Source organism: Hippopotamus amphibius, chromosome 3 (genome assembly GCF_030028045.1).
Source record: "Hippopotamus amphibius kiboko isolate mHipAmp2 chromosome 3, mHipAmp2.hap2, whole genome shotgun sequence".
Lineage (NCBI taxonomy): Eukaryota > Metazoa > Chordata > Mammalia > Artiodactyla > Hippopotamidae > Hippopotamus > Hippopotamus amphibius.
Genome location: NC_080188.1, coordinates 47,054,772 through 47,081,467, shown reverse-complemented (window position 1 = coordinate 47,081,467; position 26,696 = coordinate 47,054,772). Strand labels below are relative to the sequence as shown.

The window sequence follows — 26,696 nt, the reverse complement described above, 5'->3', positions numbered from 1 at the left end:
TTCTTATTCCATAGCCTCTCTTTTAGAAATCTTAACCAGCTGACCTTGTCTTTACATTTATAATTGCTTGATGAATGCCTCTACCTGGGTGCTCAGAAATCCACCTAAAAGCCCATATGGCTAAAACTAAACTACTAATTATTCTTAATCAAAACTAACTTTTTCCTGACTTTTCTATTTTTGCTAATGGATGCACTATTCTTTTAGATTCTGAGGTTTAAGTAAAATATCTGACATTACTTCATAAATTCTGTTGATTCTTGATTTAAAATATTTCTACACTGTACCTCTTCCTTTCCATTCCTTTGAGCACCAAATTAGTGTAGGCCCTTATCACCTTCTAATTGTCCCACTGCTCTTCTCCCCATTTCTAGCCCCCCTCTCTGCTTTACCTTGTTCATGGCCAACGTCTTCTTTAAACACCATGTTGGTCATGTCACTTTCCATGGGTTCCCATGGCCTTGACACAAACTCAGGCTGGCAGTTGAGGCATAACCTAGTACATAACCTCTACTCCAGAAAAAACATTTCCCCAGGGTCTCCTCATCTATTCCTATTTTCACTCTTTTGCTCTTTTTGTTACTCTCACTTGGATTGCCCTTTCATCTCTACATTTATCCAGGTCATACGAGTGTTAAGGACCTGTCTTAGGGCCCACCCTTTTCCACAGAAATTTTCCCTGACCAGCCTTGTCTTCAATAATAGCTTAACTCTCTTAGTCTAAAGAGCAGTCATTATCAGAGCAATTAATTTGGTAATTAATAATATATATTTCATCCAATATCTTTGATCGTTTAAACAAAATTTCAAGCATACATGTTCTGTTTTTCCCAACTAGGTCCCAGGTTCTTTAAAGCCAGGAACAATTTCATATGCTTTTATTTGTACTTACTATAGGGATAAAAACAGTGCCCTGCATATGACAGGTGCTCAAAAAAATAATTAATTTGCTTAACTTGATGTGGCAATATATGTCATACTCTGCTTTTTGTCTTAGATCATACACAGAGATATAAAGCCAGAGAATATATTGGTCTCCCAGTCTGGTGTTGTCAAGTTATGTGATTTTGGATTTGCGCGGACACTGGCGGCTCCTGGGGAGGTTTATACTGATTATGTGGCAACCCGGTGGTACAGAGCTCCGGAACTGTTGGTTGGTGATGTCAAGTATGGCAAGTAAGACATCTGCAAGGTTGGGACTGGGGAGGGCAGATTTAACTCTCTTTTCTTGATAAAATGAAACATGTTTTTAATATGATGAAAGATCACTCTAACAGTGAAAGCAAGTTTTCAGTTTAGAGAACTTTATGAAGTTATTTGTAATCATTTTTGGTGCTTCCCCTTTAAACATTCTTGAGAAACAAGTTGGTGTGAGTATAATTATTTTAAAGGCAGGGAAATCAAGGTGAGTTAGTAGTCTGTTTTTAATGTTAAGTTAGAAATAGGTATATTTATCACTTGTAAAGGAAGGTAACACTGATTGGGTAAGTGTGACACTTGCAATGAGGTGACGTACAGTGGGCAAGGGTGAGGGTAGAAACGGAATTGAGTGAATAGTTTTAAAAACGAATTGTCTTCATAAATGAACTCTTCAAAGAAGAAGAGATTGTAAGTTTTACTGGTTTTGATAGAAGTTGTTCTAAAATATTTTCTACAGTTTCTCTATTTTCAGAGCACACATCATTTAATATTTTCTTAATTACTCTGAGCTCTCATTTGACCATCATACTGTAACTTTTGTACCATGTTATAATTCAGCCATGACCTTAAGCCATTTCAAGGTAGTTGTCCCTATGGTAATGATGTCAGAATATTCTTTAAGTTCTTGTGACCGATTTTTAAGATGGTTTTTCTATTTTCCCCATACAGGCTTTCAGTTCTTGTTGTTTATGTCCCCAACAACCATCTCCTTCTGGTATGCTGTTTTCAGTGTACAGTGGGACAGACTGATGAACCTTGTTAAAATTATGTGTAAACAAATAATGAATAGCCACAGAATGGAAACCCAAAAGGCTTATTTTCAGAATAAAATATACTTAACTGTTTTGACTCTTCAGAAGCCTTTTCCCTCTTACGTCACATCATTGAAGTTTCTGGAAATCTGATTTATGTAAAATTGGAAGTTAGCACTTTAAGTTTATAGGGAAATGTATTTTGGGGGGTAATTTAAGGCTTACTACTACTACTTTTCTCAATACCAAGAATATCAAATAGTAATATGCAGAACAGATTCAGTGATAGTAAACATTTGGATGCCAGATTTTACACCACATTGGTTTTCTTTCAGGGCTGTTGATGTGTGGGCCATTGGCTGTCTGGTAACTGAAATGCTCATGGGGGAACCCCTTTTCCCTGGAGATTCTGATATTGATCAGCTATATCATATTATGGTGTGTTTGGGTAAGATTAAACATCTGCATTTTAAATGTTAGTGATGTTTTCCCTATGTTTTTGTTTATATTGATTTTACAAGCTGTTGGTACATTAAAGATAATACGTGTTTTGAAGGAATGTAGGGAGCAAATAGGAAAACCTCATCTATGTCTCTCTCTATATATATTCACTCGTTCATTCTCAGTTTGGCTTTTGTCTATCTGACATATGGTCCTGATCATGCTCTCACCTGCCCTCCTGCCCTCCTGCCCCCTAAAGAAAAGAGCAAACAGTGTACATTCTCTCTGCACTTTTGCATTCAGTAAATCACATGCAGAGAGAATACAAATGATCATATTATCTTTGGGTCAGCAAGCATTTGGCATAATATAACTATTACCCTCATTCCCATCTTCAAACTGTGAGATGCAGGGACTTGCAAAGTAATTTAATCTTGCTGCAGTTCTGAATTTTGTTGCTAGTGCTTTGGACAGAATTTCAGACCTAGACTATCAGAGTTGTCTTACATTTGTTGAAATATCAATTTTCTGTTGGGTGAGGGAGTTTGGAAAATGGAAATAATGGGTATTTACTTGAGGTTTAGTTACCTCTTAGATTTTAGTTTCCAGGTTAGAAATTCAATAAACAATACAATGGTTTCTTATAGAAGAATTTTCATATATATTTTATATTAGGTTAGGTATTAAAGTTGAGAGAAAAGATGAAAGTGATCAAACTAGACCTTAGATACAGGTACACCTGGCAAAAATTAAATTCTTAAAGGGTGGAACTTATTTATCTAGATTAGATTCTGACCATATGACTATTAATATTTTCAGTTTTGGTCAGCACTTTATGCTTTGTTGTTAGAAATGAAGTGCTAGTACGTATATCTAAGAAATTATAAAATGTTCTTTACCTGTCCTTTTCCTATGTTCCCTCATGTCTTCAGTTCTATGTATAGTAGCATGTGAACTTTTCTGAATGAGTGTGTTGAGATAAGAATGTTAATTTCTTTTGAGTTGACTTATGTCAAAACCACCATAAAGACTGCCAGGCACCACCGCAATAAGAGCACTGTGTTTGGTTGCCTTTGCATGCTGAGAGAGTCCCCGTTCTACAAGCTATGTCATACTCTTCTCTATTCCACACCGCCTGTTCCGTGATGCATAGTGACAGAGATATGTGCCATTCTCACTGCCAGGTAATCTAATTCCAAGACATCAGGAGCTGTTTTATAAAAATCCTGTGTTTGCTGGAGTAAGGTTGCCTGAAATCAAAGAAACGGTTCCTCTTGAAAGACGCTATCCCAGGCTCTCTGAAGTTGTGATAGATTTAGCAAAGGTAATCATACTTTTTCTTTGCACTTTCTGACAGAGAATTTACATTATGGAGATTTGATTTTCTCTTCTTTTTTTCTTGTCTGGTTGATCTTTTAGGTTAATTTCCTCCAATGATTTAAATTTTCATACATTAAGAAAGAATTTAATTTCGTGCAGGTGGGTGGGGATGGAGGGACTTCAGAGATAAAGGCCAAAAATTTTGCTTATTTTAAGAAACCATTTCATGTTATCTAGCATGTCTCATGTGTGAAAACATTCTCATAATGATATGTTTTTAATGCTTAACCTTTAAAATGGGAGCCTTGTATAATTGGAAAAGAGAAGAAAAATAGGATAAGAAAATAAAAAGAAGGGTAGAGAAGTAGGAAAATATTAAGTCTAAGGCGTAGAATCATGACCTGTAGTGTATTGTTAAAAACAGGCTTTTGTTTAACCACTAGATTCGCTGAAGCTGATTTTTAAATGATCATCACCTTTGCCTTGTATTTTATTGAAGAAGATATTAGGAGATTCCTACTGGATCAAATTGTCTCTAAAAGCGGACCTTTTGGAATTATTAGCTCAAAAAATTATTATTAGTTAGGATTGTCCTAAAGTGTTGATAAAAATAAGTGTCTCTAAAAGAGCAGGGTCACATAACATTTATTTTTTGCTTTTTTACTTCCTTAAATAACTCATTAAAAAAAAAGTTTAGTAAGCTTATAACTAATTATAACAATTAGAATAATACATTGTTCTTAGAATAATACATTGTTAGCTTTCTACATAGTCCTCTAACAAATACAGATATTTTTCATTGAGACTAGCTTTATGATCTGTGAAGAGATTTAGAGGGAATAAAGGTACAGCTGTTGTCCAACTTATGTCCCTTATGGTAGAATAATATAACTTTTTAAACGTTTTATTATAGGAAATCTCAAACATGGGAAAGAAAGTAGAAAAAACAGTGGTGTAATGAACCCTCAGCAGTTAGTCATTAGCTACAGCAATTAACAATCTTTGGAAAATATTTCATCCATCCTGTCCACACACTCAGCAACTTTTTTTTTTTTTGGTGTATTTTGAAGCAAATCCCAGATATTATATTATTTCACTTATAAATGCCTTAATTATTTGTTGAACTTTCTTGTTCATTTAAAGCTACTTATTGAGTGCCTTCTACTCTTACTGGCAGTGAGTGGTTCTGAATCAGAACAAGATATAATAAAAATCTATAGTAAAATGAAAGAACATAGATAAAATAAAATCATCAATGTCAAGTACCTATCACAGTAATAAGCACAGAGTAGGTTCTTTCCCTTCCATTCTGCAAGTACTTTAAATGTTAAAGATTCACAAAAATTCCTCAATATCATAAAATGTCTAACCAGTGTTCAAAGTTTCATTGATTTTCTCATAATTTCTTTTTATAGTTTGAATTAGGATCCACATGAAGTCTAGAAATGGCAATTGGTTAATGTCTTTTAGGAGTCTTAATTTACAAGCTCCTTTTCATCTCTTTGTTTTTTGCTTGAACCTTGCCATTTATCTGTTAAAGAAAATAGGTTGTTTGCCCCTTAGAATTTTCCACATAGCGTCGTTTAATATGTTCCTCTGTGTCCTGTATTTCTTATAAATTCATAGTAGAGCTAGAGCCTGATCAGAATCAGGTTGATGTTTTTGGCAAGGCTACTTCACAAGAGGTTTGTATATTTCTGTCCAGAGACACTGAGTGTCTGGTGGTCTTGCTTTTTGTGATATTAGCAATCATTGGTGGTCACTGTCAAGATTTGTGCTTTATTCTTTTATTTTTGACAGTTCATTTTTTAATTTTAATTTTAATTTTTTAAAGCTCTTTATTGGAATATAGTTGCTTTACACTTTTTAACCAGCTTTTGAGGTACACCAAAGTCACATATTATAGGTGTTTAAAACTCACTGACTATGAAAAGGAATTTTCTATATTTAGAAATGTAAACGTAGGCAGTTTTTCTTGATATGAACTGTATATTTTCCTTGATTTCCCAGAAATGCTTACATATTGACCCAGACAAAAGGCCCTTCTGTGCTGAGCTCCTGCACCATGATTTCTTTCATATGGATGGATTTGCTGAGAGGTATAGTACTGTGTTTTCCTAGAGTCGAAGTAAGGCCCGCATAACAGTACAAACACGAGCAGTATTTCTCTTATTTCTTTACCCACATACTATTACTGGATCTTAAATATTTACCACCCTCCCTCCATTCACCCTTAGCAATAATGCATTCACTAAATTAGGGCTCTTGGTTTTCACAAAGCAGTCCCTTCATGCTGTTCTTTCTGTCTCCCCGTGGTGACGTCTACCACGCAGGTCACTGATTTCTGTGTTGCTACCAGCTGTGTGATGCCATCATCTTGGGTGCTGATGTGTTTGCAAAGGTGCTGTCTCCTGTTGCTGCTGAACTCGCACCACACCCAGTCCTTTGACACTGTTGACACTGCTGATGTGCTGGAGACCCAAACCTGTAGGTGCCAGAGCGGCTGGCATGGTCTCCTGTGCTGTTCCAGCTGCTGGCATCAGTGCAGCTGACAAAAACAGTGAGATGAGTGACAATGACATGCTTTATATTTTTGCAAATCTATTTTCTATCTAGCTTAATAAAAGATAGCTGGGTTCTTGTATTTGCTTCTGTATTCGATTAGTTGTGATATGTTGTTATGGTTGAAGTATATGGAGAAACTCTGGCGTCACACAAATACGTAGCTGGAAAATAGAAAAGTATTTTAATAGTCCTTTTAGATCACTGTTGGTATTCTTCTTTGATTCTATACCAAAAACTTTGATACTATATCAAAACTGAGAGTGGCAGTTTCTTAAAGGTTGCTTGCATTGTGGAATCTGAAACCATATCAATGAACTTCTTACCCCATTATACTTAAGTCAACTTGTCTAACTTGCACTTTGAATTAACCTTTTACCCATGCATGCTTTTGTAGCATCATACATTAGTCATTTGGAAATTGTTTTGCTAAATTACGCAGAACTTTTAAAATGTTGACATTTCAATATACAGTATCAAAAAGACATATTCTCTCTCATTAGAGAAGTCTTTAGTATTAGGAATCTGCTAAGTTCATGGTAGTGGAGACAAGCTGAACAGAATTCTAATATTGCATAAAAATTTGAATTTTATCATTGATGCAAATATTATCGGTTGTTTTCCTTGAAGTAACAAGCTCCTTCATTTTTTTTTAAAAGAAAATATCTGCGGAATACCCTGTCTGAATAATAATAATAAGTATAATAAATAATAATTTTTCTGTTAGTCTTTCAAGTAATAATGTTGTTCCATGCAGAAAGTGGCTAGTTTAGCTTGTATCTCAACCAGTTACACAAGTGCTCTTCTTAAGACAACCATTGCACTTTGATTTGTAGCAGAGGTACTTTATGCACAGTCCTATTTTTTCACACTGAATGTGGAAGAAGCTGTGTTCAGGGGTTTAGATTGAATAAAATAAATACTTTTTTTTTTTACTGCTCCATCAGGGACATTCTTAAACAAAACTGCCCTCCCTCCCTTTTTAACCTGAGAATGTGTGGCTAGGAAGAATACAATAACTGTTAGTACAGTTTGGTGCCACTGCTTCAATTCTTGGTAAGGCACCTGCAGTTTTACCCTTATTGCTTTTTATACCATCAGTGCAAATGTTAATATGGTGAAAAAGAAGTCACCTTTGTAATAAGGTAAGAGCTTTGACCTTATGAAACTCCTGAAAGATTCTCAGGGATTCCCCGGGGTCTGCAGACTACCTCATTTCTTGTTTAGAATAACACAGTCTAGTTTAATTTTAATTTTAAAAAATAAATATCTTGAAAACCAATTTTTTTCCAGATTTATCTGCCTCCTACAATCTTACTTTATCGACAAATGTATTTTTATGTAGGTTTTCTCAGGAACTGCAGCTAAAAGTACAGAAAGATGCCAGAAACATTTCTTTATCTAAAAAACCACAAAGCAGAAAGAAGGAAAAGGAAAAAGAAGATTCCTTGGGTGAAGAGAGAAAAACCCTTGTGATTCAGGTAAATTTCCATGTTTTAATGAATATTAAATTTTACATTTAATATATCCTTAAATTTGGGGGGGTGGCAGGGAATAATGAAGATCTTAAAAATTTCCTGAATGGTTAACAAGTTAACTTTTAGCTTAGCTGTAAATATGTATCTTCTCTGTAGACATTACCTATTTAACAAAAAAACTTAGCATATTATGTATTGAGTGCCTGCTGTATACCAGCCTGTGCAATAGGGCTTGTCAGGAAATCATACTCATCTAAGAACATTTAGACCTACGTGTATGCACACCCCACATGCATGCGCACCCCACATGCAAACACATGCACACACCATTTTTTTTGCCATAAATGATAGGAGAGAAAAATACAATTTTTAGAATTTTACATAAAGTAAAGCACTTAAAAATTGAGATTTGGGCACTCAATTTATTTGAAGTTTCCTTTTCTTGATAACTTATCCAGAATCTGTTCTTGGTAAGATAATTCAAATCTGTCACCAGCCCACTCCCATTTTCTCAAGTGAACCCAAAGAAGGAAGAGTCCTCAATTTTGTGTTCCTTGAGTCTAAATATATAAAACAAAAATGAGCACGCTTGAGTCCTCTCCCATTGTTTTCCACTGAAATATGAATGTGATATGCGTGTATATCAGTAAATTTGATATATCAGAGCTTGCATGAGTTGCATTTTCATTTGAAATAGATGTCTGACTGAGAATCCCAGGTTTATAATTCCATAAGCAGAATAAGAAAAACTGGAGCACGAGAAGGTGGTATCTCTGGAATTCTGCTTTCGTTGATAAATACTTTATAGGAAAAGGTGACTTTTCATTCTCAGATCATTAATGTTATAAACATTTTTATAACAGGATACCAATGCTGATCCCAAAATTAAGGATTCTAAAGTATTTAAAATAAAAGGGTCAAAAATGGATGGAGAAAAAGTTGAAAAAGTCAGTCGAGCTTCAAATGCCAGCTGTCTCAATGACAATGGGACGAACCACGTCAAAACAGTGCCTTCAACAAGCCTTGGAGAGTGCAGCAGTGGCAGTGTGGACCACACAAGACATCCAGGCATGGCAATTCCCCCACTTACGCACAATCTTTCTGCAGTGGCTCCCACGATTAATTCTGGAATGGGAACTCTCTCAGGAGTTCAGAGTTACAGGTATGAATTAGGAAGATAAGAACAAAATGTCATTTAAGGACATATTTACAAACTGCAGATATTTATCAGTTCAGCCATGTATATTGTTACCCTCAGGCTTCTGGATGCTCTTCATTCTTGTCAGGTTGCTGTTTCAAAAGACTTCTTGGCCAATGTGATGAAGATTATTAGCACTTGATCAAAAAATTTACCTGAGTCCTAAGAAAATAGGGTTCTGTTATTTAAGGTGAAGAGAATCTATAGCTATGTAGTCTAGTAACACAAAAGGAGGCTGTCATAATAGAAGAGATAGTTGGTTTTGAGCATCTGCTGCTGCGTGGCGTGGGTGTGGGCATCTCGTCGTGCAAAGAACCTCCTTTGGGGAATTTTGCTGAAATGAAGCATTGAAGGCTGGGTGGGAGTCATGAGGGTGGTGGTAAAGGATAGAATGTTTCACCAGATCTGTGAGCATCATATATTCAAGAATAGGCATTAAATTCTGATTAAACTGCATGTCACTTGGTGTTGGGTTATTTGACCTTGCGCTTGAAGAAAATAATTGCTGTTGGTTGTAACATAAATTTTTTTGTTGTTTTTGCTACAGAGTGGATGAGAAAACCAAGAAGTATTGTATTCCACTTGTTAAACCAAATAAACATTCTCCACCAGGAGTTTATAACATTAATGTGACCACATTGGTAAGTGATCTGTCCTCAGTGGTAGAAGAGCGAGCACTAGTTGTTTCTAGACTTGTATTAATACTAAACATGAGAGTGAAGAACTGAGAGTTTTATTGGGAGATGTATCATAAAGCAGAAGCTTAATTATGTATATATCATCCCAGCCAGTCAAAATCACAAATGTGAAAGTCAAGTTTAAGTTTTATAAGTCTAGAAATTTAAATATAAGATGTTATTATTATATAGAATAGATAAACAACAAGGTCCTACTGTATAGCACAAGGAGCTATATTCAATATCATGAGATACTGGAAAAGAATATAAAAAAGAATGTTTATATATGTATAACTGAATCACTTTGCTGTACAGCAGAAATTAGCACATTGTAAATCAATTGTACTTCAATAAAAAAGATATTATTAAAATGACATCTGTTTTAATTTTTCAACAATGGTAAATTTTCTTAACCTAATGCTTGGTGATCAGTTTTTTTTTTTAGAAGAGATGAGAAGACAAGTTATCTTATCTCACCCGTACCAGATTTCTGGTGGAAGTATTCTATTTATTCATTTAATAAATACTTATTGACTAGCTATAATGTTTAAGACACTGGAGAAGAATAAATCAGTCTTTCTCTTCAAGAATCTCATGGTCTAGTAGAGAATCAACAGATTAAAACCAAGTGTCAGGTTGCAGTGGTAGAAGCACGTCAAGATTCAGAGGTCTTCTGAAGTTTCAGAGGAGCTCAGCAGTAGCTGCCAGAAAGCTTCTTTTTAAAGTTAAGTTGAATCATTCTTCCGCTCCAAACCCTCCATTGGCTTCTCATCTCTGAGTAAAGACCAGAGTGCTTTTAGGGCTACTGTCATTTTTCATCACTCTATTCCAACCACGTTGATTTCCTTGTTATTCCTGGAACATGGCAAGACACGTTGCCACATTGGGGTTTTTGCGCTTGCTATTTCCTCTGTTTTTGAACATTCTTTCCCCAGATAATCCAAAGAATTTGCTTTTTCTCCTCCTTGGCTTACATGAAAGCTTGCTGTGAGGTCTTCCCAAATATTTTGACTCATTTTGTCTCCTATTATTCTCTCCCCTCCCCTTGCTTAATTCTTTTTTTTTTCCATATTCTTACCTGACATCCTCTGTAGTTTCTTATTTATATATTGTCCATCTCTCCCTCCCCCTGCCCCCCATCCCAAATGTAAACTTCCAAGGAGGAGATTTGTGTTTTGTTTTCCTCACTGCTGTGCCCTACACCTAGAACAGTGTGTAGCGCATTGAAGCTGCTTAAGAAATGTGGTGAATGTATTCTCCTGTCAGGGAAGGGGAGGTATGAACGTATTCCCAAAGAGTATTTTTCTCACAAATTTCCCCTCTCTACCCCCTTCCATTATCCTCAGAGCTGAAAAATATAGCCTTCTTTTCACAGCTCTCATGATTTAGACATTGCATTTGTTTTTCTTTTAACTATTCTTAGCCAATAATTTCTGTACCCATAGTATATACCCTATTCATTTATTTGTGGATATTTTTGTTTTACATTCCTGGTCTGCTTTGGAAGATTATTTTGATGAGCAAGACTTTTCAAAGTAGCTGGCTTAATACCATTTTGCTGGAATGGATATTAGCCTTCTTTCAGGCATTGCGTAACCAATGCTGGCTGACAATTTTAGATCTCATTTCTGTTTATCCTTTTTTGGAACATGAAATCAAGAAAGGAGGTAAAGATTAGTGGGGAGAAGACCCACTGGAATCTTTTCTTAATGAAAATTAACAGAGGCAGAACTAAGCCTAAACTTTCTTCAACTTCTAGGTTGAATATCAATAGCCTTCTCCCATGCTTTATGCCCTAATTCTGAAATGTGAATACATATATTATTATAAACATCTCATGTATTTTACTTGTCACTTTTTCAGCATCTAAATCTAGTAGCTTAGACTCATTATTTTATGTTGTTTTATACTTGCAGATAGTTTTTTTTAAACTAATTATTTTATTTTGTAGCTGATTTGAACCTTGAGCCTTAGCACTTATTCTGTTAAAAGAGCAAATAGAAACATCCAAAAGAAAGACACTCAAAAGTTCACTACAGGACTTCTGAAAACTTTCTGGGAGGCAAAGTAGCATAATTCACAGAATATTAAACTTGAGGTATCTGGAATTTCAGTGGCTTAATAGTGTCATCATAGTCTTTGTGTGTGTATTTCAGTATACATACATGGACATACATATGATTTCATTATCTATATGTGTTTTTTTTCCTTTAGCAAATCATATAATCTCTCTGTGTATCATCTGTTTTGAAAATGTGGAAAAGAATATAGAGTTTCTGTGATTCTCAAATGAAACAGACTGGGAAAGTGTCAGATTCATAAAGGTGCAGAACTGAAGTGCTACTGCTGTTCTTCTCTGTATTATTTTTCCAGACTTTATCAAATATGAAGTAATAGTCCTAAGAAAGATTAGGAAAATAATTGAAATTATAATTTTATACTTCATAAACTGTGTTTCTAGGAAGATAATATTTGCTAACACTGAGGAGCAAGATAAGGGCAAATGTTAAAAAATGAGTAACAAGATTATTATTGGGAAAGTGAAAAATGTGCTAGGAGATGTGATATACATGACAAGAGGAACTATTCAGAATTCATGTGGCGAGGGCAACTATATGCGGAAAAGCCCAGCAAGTGTCATAAGACCTGACCTTGCTGGCCTGCGAGACCAGGACATTGATGCCCAGCTTTTAACCTTGTACTACTTGCCAGGACTTACACTGTAGGTTGGTGGAGAGAGAAAGAGAAACTCATGGCAACTAACCAATCCACTTGTTAGTAATTTTAATACATTTAATGAGGAAGAGGTTTGACATATCTGGGTGAAATTGTTTTGTTTGTTATCAGTGTTCTTCAAATTTTGTATTATTCTAGCTTTTCAGTTCTATAAATTTTAGGAGAGGAACATAGTAGTTATGAAATGGGGCAAACTTACCTGGAAGCTAATCCGTTTGTGTTAACCTTTCTGATGATATTAGGTTGCTAGTGAAAAGAGCCTACTTCAGGCAAGTAAGAAAAGAAGGGAATACTCAAAGACAGATGTCCATTTGCCTGAACTAAACCATAACCATCTCCCTGAGCTAAAAGCCTTGGAAGGCATTGGTATGTTTCTAATGCTTTCACTTTTGTTTACATTATTTAAAATGCATGTTAAATAAACTAATAGAATGTTAAAAATTTATAGTAATGACATATTTAAGTATGTGAAAATGTGCAGACTTATGTGCAATAAGTACATACTGAGGGACAGATACAGAAAGTGAAGAGCTGACAAAAACATCTAATTTTCTCACTGTGTTTATGGTTATTTTTATCTAGCTCGAAATTCCAGGCTAATAAAGAAAGAGAACAAAAATCTTACAGAATCTCGGATTCCTTCTCTGGCCGCTATTGACTTGTACACCCCCAGTATTGCGTTACGTCAGGTACGGAAATACTGTCTGTAGGACGCGTGGAACTCGGGTCTCTCTCATATTTCCTTTTAAAGTGTCTTATGGAGAGTTTGCTCTTAAGGGTTTGTTAGTGGCATCTATACAACTTTACAGGTTAAATTTTGTTTTATGGTTCATTGCATTAAGCACCCTTATTGCATATATATTTACATAAACATTTCCCAGCTTACAGTGATCAGGTTTTCACAGGTTAAAAAATTGGGGGTGTGTGTGTGTGTAGCCTAGCTGTGGCTTTTATATAACTATAGGCTTCATGGTAGTTTATGGTATTTCACTGCATTAATACCAAAGTTATTACCTGTCTTTCAAAGAGTGAAACTCTGGAATTGTTTTTATTCTTTTTAAATGTACTGTCTATTTGACACTTTTCCCCAGGGCAGTCCATTCCATCCATGCTAAAGATTTTCTATTCTGTATAGTCTTTTTCTATAATTCCTCTTATCTTCAGAATATTTATGTTTCTGCTACTTTTATATCAACAACAGTCATATCACTAAGAAAACTGGCAAACTTTTTAATCTCCTGAGCCATCCATAACTAACTACAAACTTGAGATATGAGTCATTGAACTTTCCCTTAGCTTCTTCAAACAGATTTGCTCCTTTGCTCGATGCTAGGCAACTTTTGTTTTGGAATTCTCCATCCTCATTGTTTGAGTATTTCCATTTCATAGTCAGCTCCTGTATGCAGCCCCCTTCTCTATGTGGATGCTTTCTCCTACTATTACACTTTAAATGATTTTGTAGAGCTCTGCAAACAAGGGGAATGATATTGTCGAGGATAACAAATTACAGAGGCAGTTACCCGGTGATTCTGAAAAAAAACATTTATAGACTGCTGTTGCTTTTGCCTCATCTCTTGCCAGCAATTTCGGGAGCAACATCGTCAAAGCTAAGCAAATTCCCCTTGTGTGAAGATGAATCACTGCTGCAGACTTTACGTTTAGGAACTACAGAGTTTCAGGAATTTCCTGTATGCGTCTAAACTTAAATGTGGATTTGAAGGCTGCAGAATTTCACACTTGCTCTTCGTGAGCGCACAGTTGTTCAAACCATTTTTCAGGGTTGACATAGCTCAGTCTAGTTCCATGCCATGGAAGAAAGGCTTTGGCTGCCTTCCCACTTTTTCAATATTTTTATTTCTCGTTCTGAACTCATCTTTTTCTATTTATAAACCGGTTCTGTATTTTCACTCTCAGTGTATTTGTTTAGAATACAATAAAGGAGAAAGTAGGTGTAGCGAAAAACACAAATTAACACCAAAATAACATGAGCTTAGGTGTGGAAAATCTGAGTGGCAAGAGAAACAACAGGGGACTGAAAGCAAAAGGCCTGCTGGCGGAGGCTGTGAGCGGCCTTGCGCCCTTCCTTTGTGGTTTTCACCAACGCACTGAGCTACATTTTGTTCCTGTACATAACACAAACATCTTCACATGTATAAAAGTCTGTTATCTACCTTCTGGAACAATCTGTAAGGTAGATTTTGTAAGTAAAGTATTGCTTAATCCATGGAATCTGTCTCCACTCCCTCATCCCCTACCTGCGTACACATCTTGTGCACTTACAGACATAGCTTCAGATTTTTCCCTCTAAACGTTGTTTTCTTCACCCCACAGATTTCGATATGTTGTATTTTCGTTATCGCTGTATTCAAACATTTAAAAAAATTTCCTTGTAATTTCTTCTTTAACCCAGTAATTCTTTAGAAATGTGTGGTTTACTAGTTAGGTGTTTGGGTGTTCCTTAGATATTTTATTATTAATTTGTAATTTAATTCCATGTGGTCAGAGAATACACTCTGTATGATTTCGATTTTTGTAGATTCACTGAGATGGGTTTTCTGGACCAGCACACGGTCTATCTTGGTGAATGAACCTTGTTCTCTTGAAAATAATGTATATCCTTACTTGTTGGATGTAGTGTTCTATAAATGTGAAATTCAATTAAGATTGATAGTATTGTGCAGACATTCTATATCCTTGATGATTTTTTTGTTTAGTTCCGTCAGTTCCTGAAAGAGTGCTGTCAAAATCTTTTACTATGATTGAGGAATTGTCTGTTTTTCTCCTATATCTGTTTATTTTTGCTTCGTGTATTTTAAACCTGTCTTATTAGGTACATATACACTTATACTTGTTTCGTCTTCCTGATACATTGTCCCTTTTATCATTATGAAGTGTCTCTCTCTCATGGTGCTCTGCTCTGTGCCTTGAGGTCTATTTTATCTGAGATTAAAATAGTCACTCCAGCCTGCTTACACTTATTTGTTTCCATAGTATATCTTTCTACTTTCATTTACCTTCAACTTATCTGGTTTTATATTTAAAATGTTTCTTTTGCCAACAGCATGTAAGTTAGGGTCTTCCCTTTGTATCTATTCTGTCAATGCTGATTCTTTTCATTAGAATGTCTGTTTGTTTTCTATTTCTGCTAACAAATTACTACCAATGTAAAACAATCTCCAGGCACAGCTGCTGCTCCCCTTAGGAGTCTCATAGGCTGAAATTAAGTAGTCAGCAGGGCTGCATTTCTCTTTGGAGGCTCTAGGGGGTATCCGTTTCCAGGCTCATTCAAGTTGTTGGCGGCATCTAGTTCCATGTGGTTGTGGGACTGAGGTCCCTGTTTCATTGCTGGCTGGCACCTGGGAGTTGTTCTCAGCTTGTAGAGGCCACTCACATTCCTTGCCTCATGGTCTGATTCCACCATCCTCAAAGCCAGTAACAGTGGTCAAACCTTTTTTACTCCTCGATGCTCTCTTACCTCTCCTTCTGCCTCATCTCTCTGATGTTCTTTCAATTTTAAGGGCACGTGGTTTCTTGGGCTCGCCAGGATAATCTATCTTAGGGTCAACTGATTAGTAACATTAATTCCATGTGCAAAGTCCTTTCACAGCAGTAGCTAAATTAGTTTGATTGACTAACCAGGGATAGGAATCTTAGGGGAATATCTTTAGAATCCTGCCTACCACTAAATTTTTAGGCCATTAACATTAATGTGACTATTGATATGTTTGGATCTAGCTCTGTCTTTTTATTAGTTGTTTTTTGTTCCTCTGTTTTCCCTTGCCAGTCTTTTTCTTGTATTTGAATATTTTTAGTATTGGCTTTTTGGAGATACCTCTTTGCATTATTTTTTAGTGACTTCTCTAGGGATTATAATATGCACAGCTAATCTTTCACAGTCTACTTAGAGTAAATACTGTACCACTTATAAAATGTAGAAGCCTTGCAAATGTATTTCCCTTCCCCTACCTGAACTTTATGTTAGAGTTAGCATTTATATTTTATTCACAAAATTGAAAACCTCACTATACTGTGTTATATTTTTTTGCTTTAAATAGTCATAAGTATTTTATGAGAAAAAAGTTGTTTTCTATATTTACCTAGCTACTTACTGTTTCTGTTGTTCTTCCTTCTTTCTTAAAGAGTACAGTTTTATTTTCTGGTATTATTTTCCTTCAGTCTGAGAAACCTCCTTTAGCGTTTCTTGCAGATCAGGTCTGATGGTGACAAACTCTTTTAATTTTCTTTCATTTGAGAATGACATTATTTTGCTTCTTTCCTGAAATACATTTTCACTGGATATAGAATTTGAGTTGGTAGGTTTAAAAAATTTTTTTTCCTCTCAGGACTATAAAGATATTTCTCTGTCTTCTAATCTCTACGATTTCTAGTGGGAAATTCTCAGGTATTTTAATTGTTCCCCTATACGTAGTGTTTCATTTTTCTCTAGCTGCTTTCCAGATCTGATCTTTATCTTTTGTTTGAATTAGTTTGAATATGATGTATCTAGGCATAGTTTTCTTTGAGTAGATCCTTTTGGAATTTGCTGAGCTTCTTGAGTCTGTAAACTTGTCTCTGTTACTAAATTTGGGAAGTTTTTAGTCACTGTTTCTTCAACCATTTTTTTCCTGCCACAATTTCTTTCTCTTCTCCTTTTGAAATTCTAATGAATGACATATATGTTAGACTTTTGGTAGGTATTTTCTCACAGGTTCCTGAGACTGTTCGCTTTCTTCAATCTTTTTTCTCTTTATTTTTCAGATTGGGTAAATTCTGTTGATCTGTCTTCAAGTTCTTTGACTCTTTACTTTGTCATTTCCACTCCGCTATTATTTTTAAAGTTTCAGATACTGTATTTTTTAGTCCTAAAATATCCACTTAGCTCTTTTGTAGAGATTCTGTTTCTCTACTAAGAATTTCTGTCCCTTCATTCATTCCAAGTATGTGTAAATTTCCAACATCTGGGCCACCTCAGGGTTGACATCTTTGATTGCCTTTTCCCTTGAGAACGAATCACACTTTCCTGGATCTTTTTATGTCCAGTAATTTTGAACTGTATCTCGGATATTGTAAATGTTGTATAGTCTCTGGGTCTTGTTATAATCCTCAGGAGAATGTTGAAATCTTTATTTTAGTAGGCAGTCACCCAAGTTTTGTTTGCACTGCAAATTCTGCCTTACCTTCTGGGAGAGGTGGTTTAAATCTCAGTTCTCTAAGTCTTTGTCATCCTAGCTTGCATCTGCCCTGCAGTTGTGTAGTTCAGGGCTTAGTTGGAGGCTTGTACGAGTGATTTAAATCTCATTCAATTCTGTAAGCCTTTGCTTTGCTGTTTGGAGCTATCCCATACATGCATACCTCAGGAACTGGACTGAGACTTCTGTGGGTTTATACACAGAATTAGAGGATCCCCTTCTCTAGTTCTCTTCCCTCCAGAATTTCTCCCCCTACTCCCATAATTTTTGCCTTGTAGGGACCCCTTTTCCTGGTTTCTCTGGTTGTAAAGATGGGGTTCCTTTCAAACTTTTAGCTTCTTGCACTTCCTTAATAATACTCTGAGACGAGGGCCTGCCCTTTGGACAAAGTCATAAGAGTGAAAAGCAAACAAAATTGGAAACCTACCCCCACATGAAGGGGTTTTGACTCTTGTCCTTAATCCTCAGTCGCTTTCTGTATTTTTTTCTGAAGGGTTTTGTTTGTTTGTTCATTTGTTCTGGTGATAGGTAGGAGACGTGGGTTGTAGTGGGTTTACATTGCCCTGGCACATCAGAAGTATCTTCTAACATGTGCATCAACAAAGGAGTCGAAGAGTAAGATGAAGCCCTTACTTCATCTTCTTCTTTGTTAGCAACTTGAGCTATGAGTAGGTATTTCTAATCATCTGATATTTGAAGAAGAATTGGGATTTGGGGGGAATAGGGCTTTTACAATTACTGAGAATCTTTAATGCTCAATTATTACCTTGTAGGTATCAGGGTCTCCCCTGTCAGATGCTTCAGAGGCTGATTTGCCTCGAGTGGACCACCAGCACTGAGTGTCATTTTGGTTCTGAACTGGGTAGGTCTGATTTCTCACACTTGAAGCTGTGTAGTCTTTCATGAGAAATATTTTGTAGCTTGCTGAAGCTCCAAATTCTGCAGCTGAAACAGTCTCCAGTGACTGACTCTATGAGAACTCCTGATAAAGAGTTATGCTGCTAAAAAAACAGGAGTAGCGTCTGTCTCCAGGATGAAATCCCTTTTCATAGAGCTTGCTTTTAAACTAATCTCCTGTATTTTATTGGATACAGTCATGTGAACTTAGGGTGACAAGTGCTCCAGAAGGATATATACTGATCTCCCTTATCAGTCATTTGCCCTTTGGGCTTGTAAAGCAAGAAAGAGTAAATGTGTGCTTGGTAATCTTTTTCCTAATAAAGAGGGATCAGCACTACACCAAGTGATTCCTTCCTTTTAAATATAGCTTTTTAGTACTAAAAAAAAAAACAACAACAGACCTTTTTGGTTGCTAGTTTGCTATGTGAGCTCATACAAGTCATTCAAAAATAAAATCCCACATTCTCATAACTGTGTTGTCTGAATTAATCTGTTAACCTCCACAAAGCATTTTGGATGCCTGTGACATCACATGTGAATTTACTGTGACGGGAACAAATATTAAGTTTTAATTTCTCATTTTTACAGGTCCCTTCCAAAGCCCTGGTAGACATCATTGCAGTGCATTCGCTCTACTACATAAACTGCAGGCTCTATAAGACTTGGATCTATTTCGTCAAAATTAGTCATTATTTACACAAAAGGAGATGTTGGGCTACACATGATAGTTTTGGTGTGTAATTATCCTGAAGACTGTCTTTAAAATCTTGTTTTTGATACATATGATCTAAGGTTTTCTTAGACCACATAATACCTACCAATACTATCAATATATACAATGTGAGAAAGCAAGAGAGGTAGAAATCAATTTCTAGAAAGCATTTATGTAAACTACTTGGTGGCATATATCCTTCTTTGCATTTAGATGCTGCTCTAGCACTTAAGACGACATCCTTGTGCAACAGAAGTGCTGATATCCTAGAAGCAGAGATTCGTGGTTTTGAGAATTGACTTCTGAACTGCCTAAATTTTCTGAGAAAGGCCTCACAGCAGAACAAAAGACAAAGACATCCATGTGTTTCAAAGGAAGACTGAAGAACTGCCCCTTTCCAACTGTTATCTCATCACCTTTCAAGTCCACTGATGCTGTTTCAAGATATACCCAATGAAAGAATCATGATAGGGTTCTTGTTACACAAATGTCTATTTAGTATTAGTAGATTGTGTGTTTAAAGTGCATAAAAAAGGGAGAAAAAAAGAAGAATTTAAAAAGTCATGTTATTTATGCATTGAATCTTGTGTGTTATCTGTATAAATGTGTACATTTATTTGGGCATGGGTTTGGTGGAGGTAGGTGATAAAAGCTAGAATCAGTTGAAGAAAATGAAAAAAAAAAACTAGGATCAGTAAGAGAAAAAGTTTCCTTTACCCTAACTTAACTATAAAACACATTTAAAAATCTTGCTTGTTTCTAGGCTTTAAGGAGAAATGTAACTGCTCTCTATGAATAAATGTACAGCTTTGGTTTCTGTGATTATTGTTGATGTTTGATCAGTGTTATTGTGGGAATCTGGTCTCTCTGCTGATCTTCGAAGAACCACACTAAAGCAAATTTCGCAAAGAAACCTTTTATTTCTAATGACCTAGTATGACTCTGGCATTGGATAGTCCTCTGTTTTGTAAGATTCTGGTGCTAATGTTCCTGTGTATAGGAACGTGACTGGAACAAGGGTGGTGAAGGAGAATTCTGTAAGTTTACCTTGGAGCTGAGTACCGTGCTTCTCATTGGAAAAAAAGAGGTAGACATACAAAATTTGGGGATGGAAGCCGGGTTACCAAGTGTCTAGGGCTGATTACTCTTTTCTGGGCCAGTTGCTATGGAACTCCCCAGTTGGAGAGGCTTTGGGGAGGGGATGTCCACTGTTAGGACTTCACTCTTGTCCCACTGATAGTTTGAAGGTGATATTGGACAGAACCTAGAGATGTTCCTGTCTCCTTGTTTCCTCAAGCACTTAGGCCTTCCCCAAAGCTTTTCACCAAGGTGCAAAATCATTTACCTACAGCCCACACGTCTTTTCTAATGTACTTGTCCACAGCTTTTAGGTGGGAGAGGTAAACCAACTGGACAGCACGTTTTTGGTTTCTGGGTTGTAAGTCATGCTCTGCATTCATCGTTTTAGAGAATGGTTGTTAAGGGGACCAGAATTTGTGTGGACGTTTTTGCCTTAACCAATTAACAATATGTTGTTTTTTCCAAAAGGCATGGGCTAGAACTTGGCCTAAAAATGTAACTAGTGCTTTTCTCTATTACTCTACGGAGCTTCATATTGAAATTCCGACCTTAGACATTTGGGCTTCAAAAGAGTAGGACATTCTGGAGGAGGCAAAATAAGGGGCTCCAATGTAGAGTCTGTAGGTGGTTCAACTAAAATTTGGCCTTGATTTTGAAGCCCTGTCTTTAACCTCTGACCAGGTGTTTGACTAGCTTGTTATGACTAACATGCTGAACAAAATTAGTGTATAAGTAGTAATAGGCTTCACATTAAAATATTATTATTTTTACTTTTACTTTGAAAAATATTGTCAACAGGCTCTGTAGCACGGAAAGCAGATAATACTTAAAAGCCAAGTGTTTCTCCAGCTTATTTCAATGTTACTTTTAGTTAAAGATCAGTGTGAAAATAGCACCTCAATGTCTGAGGGCCCCAAATCAATTACCTTCTCAATTCTATATTTGCTTTCGGTATTTTTTGTGTATTGAAACGTTTTGTGAACTTTAGAATTAAAGTCTCAACGTGGAATTAAGTCCACGTTGAGACTTGAGGATCATATCTGGTTAGAACCTTGGCAGAACTACTTGAAAAAGAAGATTTTGCAAACTGGGGCCATAGATACTGAACCAAAATAATCCCTTTTTTCAGTTTAAGGTTACTTTACCTTGTCTCACCTACAAGCATATGATTAAGCCACTTACTAATAGAAAATATGTGTATGTACTGGTGGGAGGAAATGGACTTGCTGTGTACGTGTATGTTTTAAAATTAATAAATAGTATATCTTACTGAGCTCCATATATGGTTTTTAGTTGAATTTATTGAGATCATGAATAATGTATATGACCCGGCACAGTTTTAATAAACTTGAAATAATCTGTTAATTCTCTTTTTGAAACTGTGGATATAGGGGTGGCAAGTTAATTTTCTTGTGTAGCTAGTGATACAAGCAACCTGGTCCTAAAGTAGCATGTCTTGTAGAGACCCAGTGAAAGTACTGGCAGACTCACACTTCTGATTGAGAATCCCTCGCTCAGTTAGAATAGCTGACTTCTTTTAGACGTGGGGACAAAGAAGATATGTTTTCTTATGTGACTCTCTCAGTTTTGATTCCTTTATTTTTGTTGTGCTACAATATAAGGCTGGATCTGTACTAAATTATGAGTCAGACTAAATGGAAAAATGTGCTTCACTTGTTTTCTAAGCCCTCCTCTATATAACTGAACCATTGGCAGGAATTAGAAACACCAGCATCACTGCACATAAGGTTTTAAGGCTAGTCCTAGAGAATTGGACTAGATGGATTTTTCTCTATTGTTTCATGTGTTTTAGAATTAGAAGTGGGGCCTTAACACTCCTCTATGTGAATCAAAAACTATGTTTTCACGTTGCTTTTTTTTTTAATTAATTTATTGGCTGCGTTAGGCCTTCGTTGCTGAGTGGGCTTTCTCTAGTTGTGGTGAGCAGGGGCTACTCTTCGTTGCAGTGCACAGGCTTCTCATTGCCGTGGCTTCTCTTGTTGCGGAGCATGGGCTCTAGGTGTGCAGGCTTCAGTAGTTATGGCACGAGGGCTCAATAGTTGTGTCTCATGGGCTCTGGAGTGCAGGCTCAGTAGTTGTGGCACATGGGCTTAGTTGCTCTTTGGCATGTGGAATCTTCCCAGCCCAGGGGTCAAACCTATGTCCCCTGCATTGGAAGGCAGATTCTTAACCACTGTGGCACCAGGAAAGTCCCAACATGTCTTTCTGAGAAGTGCCTTACCACAAATCACTTGTCATCACTTGTAAGTAACTTGTGATTTAGAGCTTTGTGTTTGTAGATGTTTGTGGATATCCGATGTTGACTACTAAATACTGAGAAACAGAAAACAAAACAAAACAAAAACCCATCCATGAAATGTCATTTTCCTTTGCTTTCAGTTAAATTTTATCTCCTCCCATTGCATAGCCTTATTTAATCCCTTCTTGTTCTACTTTGGCATGCAGGATCATCTCCTGTGGAAGTGAAGAAGGTTCTAGCAAAATTTTGGAAACTGCATTGTTGGTTAACATGAATTAAATAAGAAAGAGTCAGGGAAATGAAACCAAAATATTTCAATTCAGCGCGTTTTCCTGTCCCTGTACTAGGGTAGGATCTCTTATCAGTTAAGAGAACAGGTTTTTATGTCAGTTTATGTCCATTTAGCTATCATCTCCAGGCCTCTAGTTCTGGAAAGTGATCTCCACTAACACTGCTCCTAGAATTTAAAACAATTCTTCCATTCCATAACAATGTCTATTGGTTACTTCCCTCCTGAACCTGTGTTTAGTCTTCCTTAGATCATCACTCCTTTTGCTTGCATGTATACCTACCTGTCTGTCTCCTCCACTGTATATTTTTTTAAGTAGAAAAGCTGTTGATTAAATTGCTCCTAGACCCTCCAAAAGAGTCAGGGCCAGATTCTGAAGGCACACGGACAAGAACAATACCCAGTGTCCCTGCCCCCACCAAAATTTCTGTGTCTCTAAAGATTGGGGACCACATCTTATTTATCTATTTCCGTTCCACACTGTCTAGCTCTGTGATTTCTACATGACAATAGAAATAGTAATTCCTATGAAGGTAGGAATGTTAGTCATGGTTTATTGGCAAAGTACAGTGAGTCCCCTACATACAAACCTTCAAGTTGCAAACTTCCAAAGATGTAAACATGCGTTTGCATGTCCAGTCACATAAGTTAGTTCACATATTCGGCATACATTGTCACATGCGTGCATCCTCTACAAGTGGTGGTGCTTTTGTGTACTTTACTGTACAGTACTGTATAGAATACAGTAGTACAGTGTCTTTATTTCAAGCCCAGGGTGTCTGGAAGCAAAAGTAAAAGCAGTGGTGATGTAGCTGGTACTACTGTACTTTTCAGGGTACTGTACTGTAAGATTAAAAATGTTTTCTTTATATTCTGTGTGTTTTTTATGTATTATTTGTGTGAAAAGTATTATAAACCTATTACTGTATAGTACTATATAGCTGATTGTGTTAGTTGGGTACCTAGGCTAACTTTGTTGGACTTAGGAACAAACTGGACTTACGAACACACTCTCGGAATGGAACTTGTTTGTATGTAGGGGACTTGCTGTATAGGCTTCGAAAGTTTAAGAAATTTACTCAGTGTCACTCAATAAATGATAGAGCCATGGATGTTTGTTGAAATAAATATATGGTCATGATTACATAGATCTGGAACCAATTAAAATTTTTTTGTTTAGATAATAAAAACTTTGAGAGCTTAGAGGAGGAAGCATGTTTCTCCAGCCATAAACAAAACTTCACTTTAATTAAACCAGATTTGGATACTGCTTACCTTGAATCAGGCATTGTAGCCAGGGTAATGGTGTGTACCGATTGGCTCGGGTCTCTGTTAAATTCCTTTGTCTGAATTAATAACAAGCACAAAAGGAAATGGGATTATACTGATTGGTTTAGGTTGATGACAGCCTACCCATGGAACCACCCAGCTTCTACACAGCTGGGGAGGTGTACAGGAAATAGATGCTGGAGAAACAGTCACAGTGCTCCAGGGACGTTTTGAAGCAGCAAAAGATATGCTTCCTTTTAGATTTTCACTGATTCTGCCAAATTGTTCTCCAAAAATACCTACCAATTTACATTCTCACTAACAATGTATGAGAAAGTAAGTCCCCATGCCTGGACCATATTAGATAATACTATAATAATTTACATGTGGACCAATCTCCTGGGTGAAAATGCTTTCGCTTTAGTTTACATTTTTTTGATTACTAACGAGGTTACACATATTTTCATTTTTTTTCTTTTTACATATTTATTGGTCATTTGGGTTCCTTTTTTGAATAAAGGATACTAAAGGTCTTAAAAAGTGAAGCAGATTTTAGCTCAAGTATTGGAGATTTTCCTTTGTAGATGGGTTTCGTACTTTCTGAAGACAAAGGCAAACACCCGATTCAGATAATATAGTTTGGCTTAAAGTATATTGTAGATCAAAAATTAATTTAAATTGGGAAATACAATCCAGCCAGAAGAATGTGTTTTTAATTATACTTATCCTAAGTAAGGTGGTCAGGTCTCTTTCTTCTGTTGAGTCTTGGGAGGAGATCAGTTGATGAGAGAGAAACACTTTTTCCCTTCTAGGGTAGAGGAATGAAGAAGTCAGTTCTGTTTGGATGGACAGGAATTATTTAAGGAGTGTTAGGAAAGTTCTGAGCTCAGGGGTTGCTGCAGTTGGCTGCACATCCATTTCACTACGATGACACCTTACTCCTTTGGCTCTGCCTAGGACTGCCCAGTGCTGCCCAGCGTGGTCCAGGAGGTGGCGGTAAAACCCCACTCACTGCAAGCCATTTCCTTCCCATGAGGAAAAGTGCTAGAACCTGTGACGAAGTTCACCTGAGGTGTATTAGCTGCTCTTTCGTCCATACAATAAGCGGTCTTCTTTCCCTGTTTTTAAGGGTCCAGTGTTAAGGATTACTTAATCCATTTGAACATCAGGGGTGGCAAGGAAGAACTGTAATAGACGGGCCATCAGTTGCTGCCGGCCGTGGAGCGGCGCACCCTGGTGGACATTGATAGTTGAAAACACTCTATGAGTCCCCTCCTAGAGGTTTGGGAAGCACAGTGGGAGCAGAAGGGACCCAAGGCACGTGGACTTTGTCTCTCTGATTGGGTCAGGGCTCCCCTCCTGTCAGCAGGTGGCTGGTGACTCAGAGGTCAGCAAGGCAGAACTAGTGGCTGGAGGAGAGCTGGGGTGGTGGGAGCGTGGGGGTGGTGAAGAGGGGCTATGAACGTCACTGAGTATCCTGAGTAAAAGAAAAAGAACTTGGAGAATTAGGAGTGTAAATTTGCCTCACAATGGTGAAATGTGAGCATATGGGCAAAGGCAGAGCGGCAGGAAGGTCGATCAGACTACTTCCAACAGTGCTAATCCAAAAAGGGCACGGAACATGTTTGGAATGAATTGGAAATATGGTTTTCAAGTGTGACTTACAAGCAGCAAAATGTAAGTTGGTGCTCACAGTGAATGGAAATTGAAAAATTAGTCCACACTGGCACTGATTATATTGGAACGCAGCGTAGAGAGCCTGTGTGGTCCAGCCCCAGACACACTTCCAACCTTGGCATCAGTCAGCTAACATGTATGTCAAGTCAGTGGTCAGTCCATTGGAGTTCTGAATTTACAAAAGTGCAGGGCATGTTGCTTAGGGGAAATGTTGTCTGTTACATCTAAAATTAAGTCCTCAGTGTATCTCTCAACATGTTGGTTTGAAAAAAAAATCACCAGTGAAAACTGGAAAGAGACTATAGAGAGAAATACTTTGCCAGTATGGAAACAGAAACTTAAAACACATTTTATACACAATTTTATTACTATGACTATATGAAATCTACCTCTATTCTGAGTGAGGGTGGGCATCTAATTCCCCAAGGGAAGAAACATGGTGAATGATATTTCCAAAAACGAGTGTTTATTATGTGCAGAACATAATAAATCTCCTATTGAGAACATAAGCCAAGATATCTATAAATTTTGTTGTTGGAAAATCAGTTTCTCCTTGCCTGCTGAACAAATATTTAAAGAATAACAGTTTGAAGGATCATCTCAAATAATAGCTTTCCCAGTAAATCTATATGTCTTGACCTGGCCTGGAGACATTTTACAAAGAGGATTGGACTCAGATTTTGAAAAAAGTGATAGATGCTGCTAATAAAAGCCTGAAAAAATTACAAAATTAAGTGAGCAATGAAACTGGAGGATTCTCTGTCTCTGGTTACCATTCTGACCTATTCTCTAACGAACTACTGAAAGGGAAAACTTTTATCAGCTCTAAAAAGAGAAAGATTCAAGTGAAAATTCCTCAAAGAAGGTTGAAAGCATCAGTGGCCAGTAACTTATTTGAAGGAGATGTTTACACCTTATCTTTCTCTCCTCAATAGAAGTTCTTTTTTGCTGGAGAA

The 26,696-nt window shown here is 36.8% G+C and overlaps 1 protein-coding gene across 6 annotated transcripts in view; it reads left to right on the top strand.

Moving 5' to 3' along the window:
* Positions 1-23,893, top strand: part of CDKL2 (cyclin dependent kinase like 2) — a 39,820-nt gene extending 15,927 nt beyond the window's left edge. The window contains exons 4-15 of one of the 6 annotated variants that reach the window (XR_009052726.1): positions 998-1,176; positions 2,288-2,400; positions 3,578-3,717; positions 5,724-5,812; positions 7,621-7,756; positions 8,617-8,915; positions 9,499-9,592; positions 12,607-12,730; positions 12,947-13,053; positions 18,327-18,415; positions 19,042-19,186; positions 19,379-23,893. Coding sequence is in view for 4 of the 6 variants with exons in the window: in XM_057728217.1 (XP_057584200.1) it covers positions 998-1,176; positions 2,288-2,400; positions 3,578-3,717; positions 5,724-5,812; positions 7,621-7,756; positions 8,617-8,915; positions 9,499-9,592; positions 12,607-12,730; positions 12,947-13,053; positions 18,327-18,392 (1,347 nt within the window). In the remaining 2 variants the exon portion in view is untranslated. Of the gene's footprint in view, positions 1-997; positions 1,177-2,287; positions 2,401-3,577; positions 3,718-5,723; positions 5,813-6,046; positions 7,758-8,616; positions 8,916-9,498; positions 9,593-12,606; positions 12,731-12,946; positions 13,054-18,326; positions 18,416-19,041 lie in introns of those variants that run through there. The other 5 variants (XM_057728217.1, XM_057728216.1, XR_009052727.1 and 2 more) reach the window with 5 other exon arrangements.
* Positions 23,894-26,696: the final 2,803 nt, after the last annotated feature.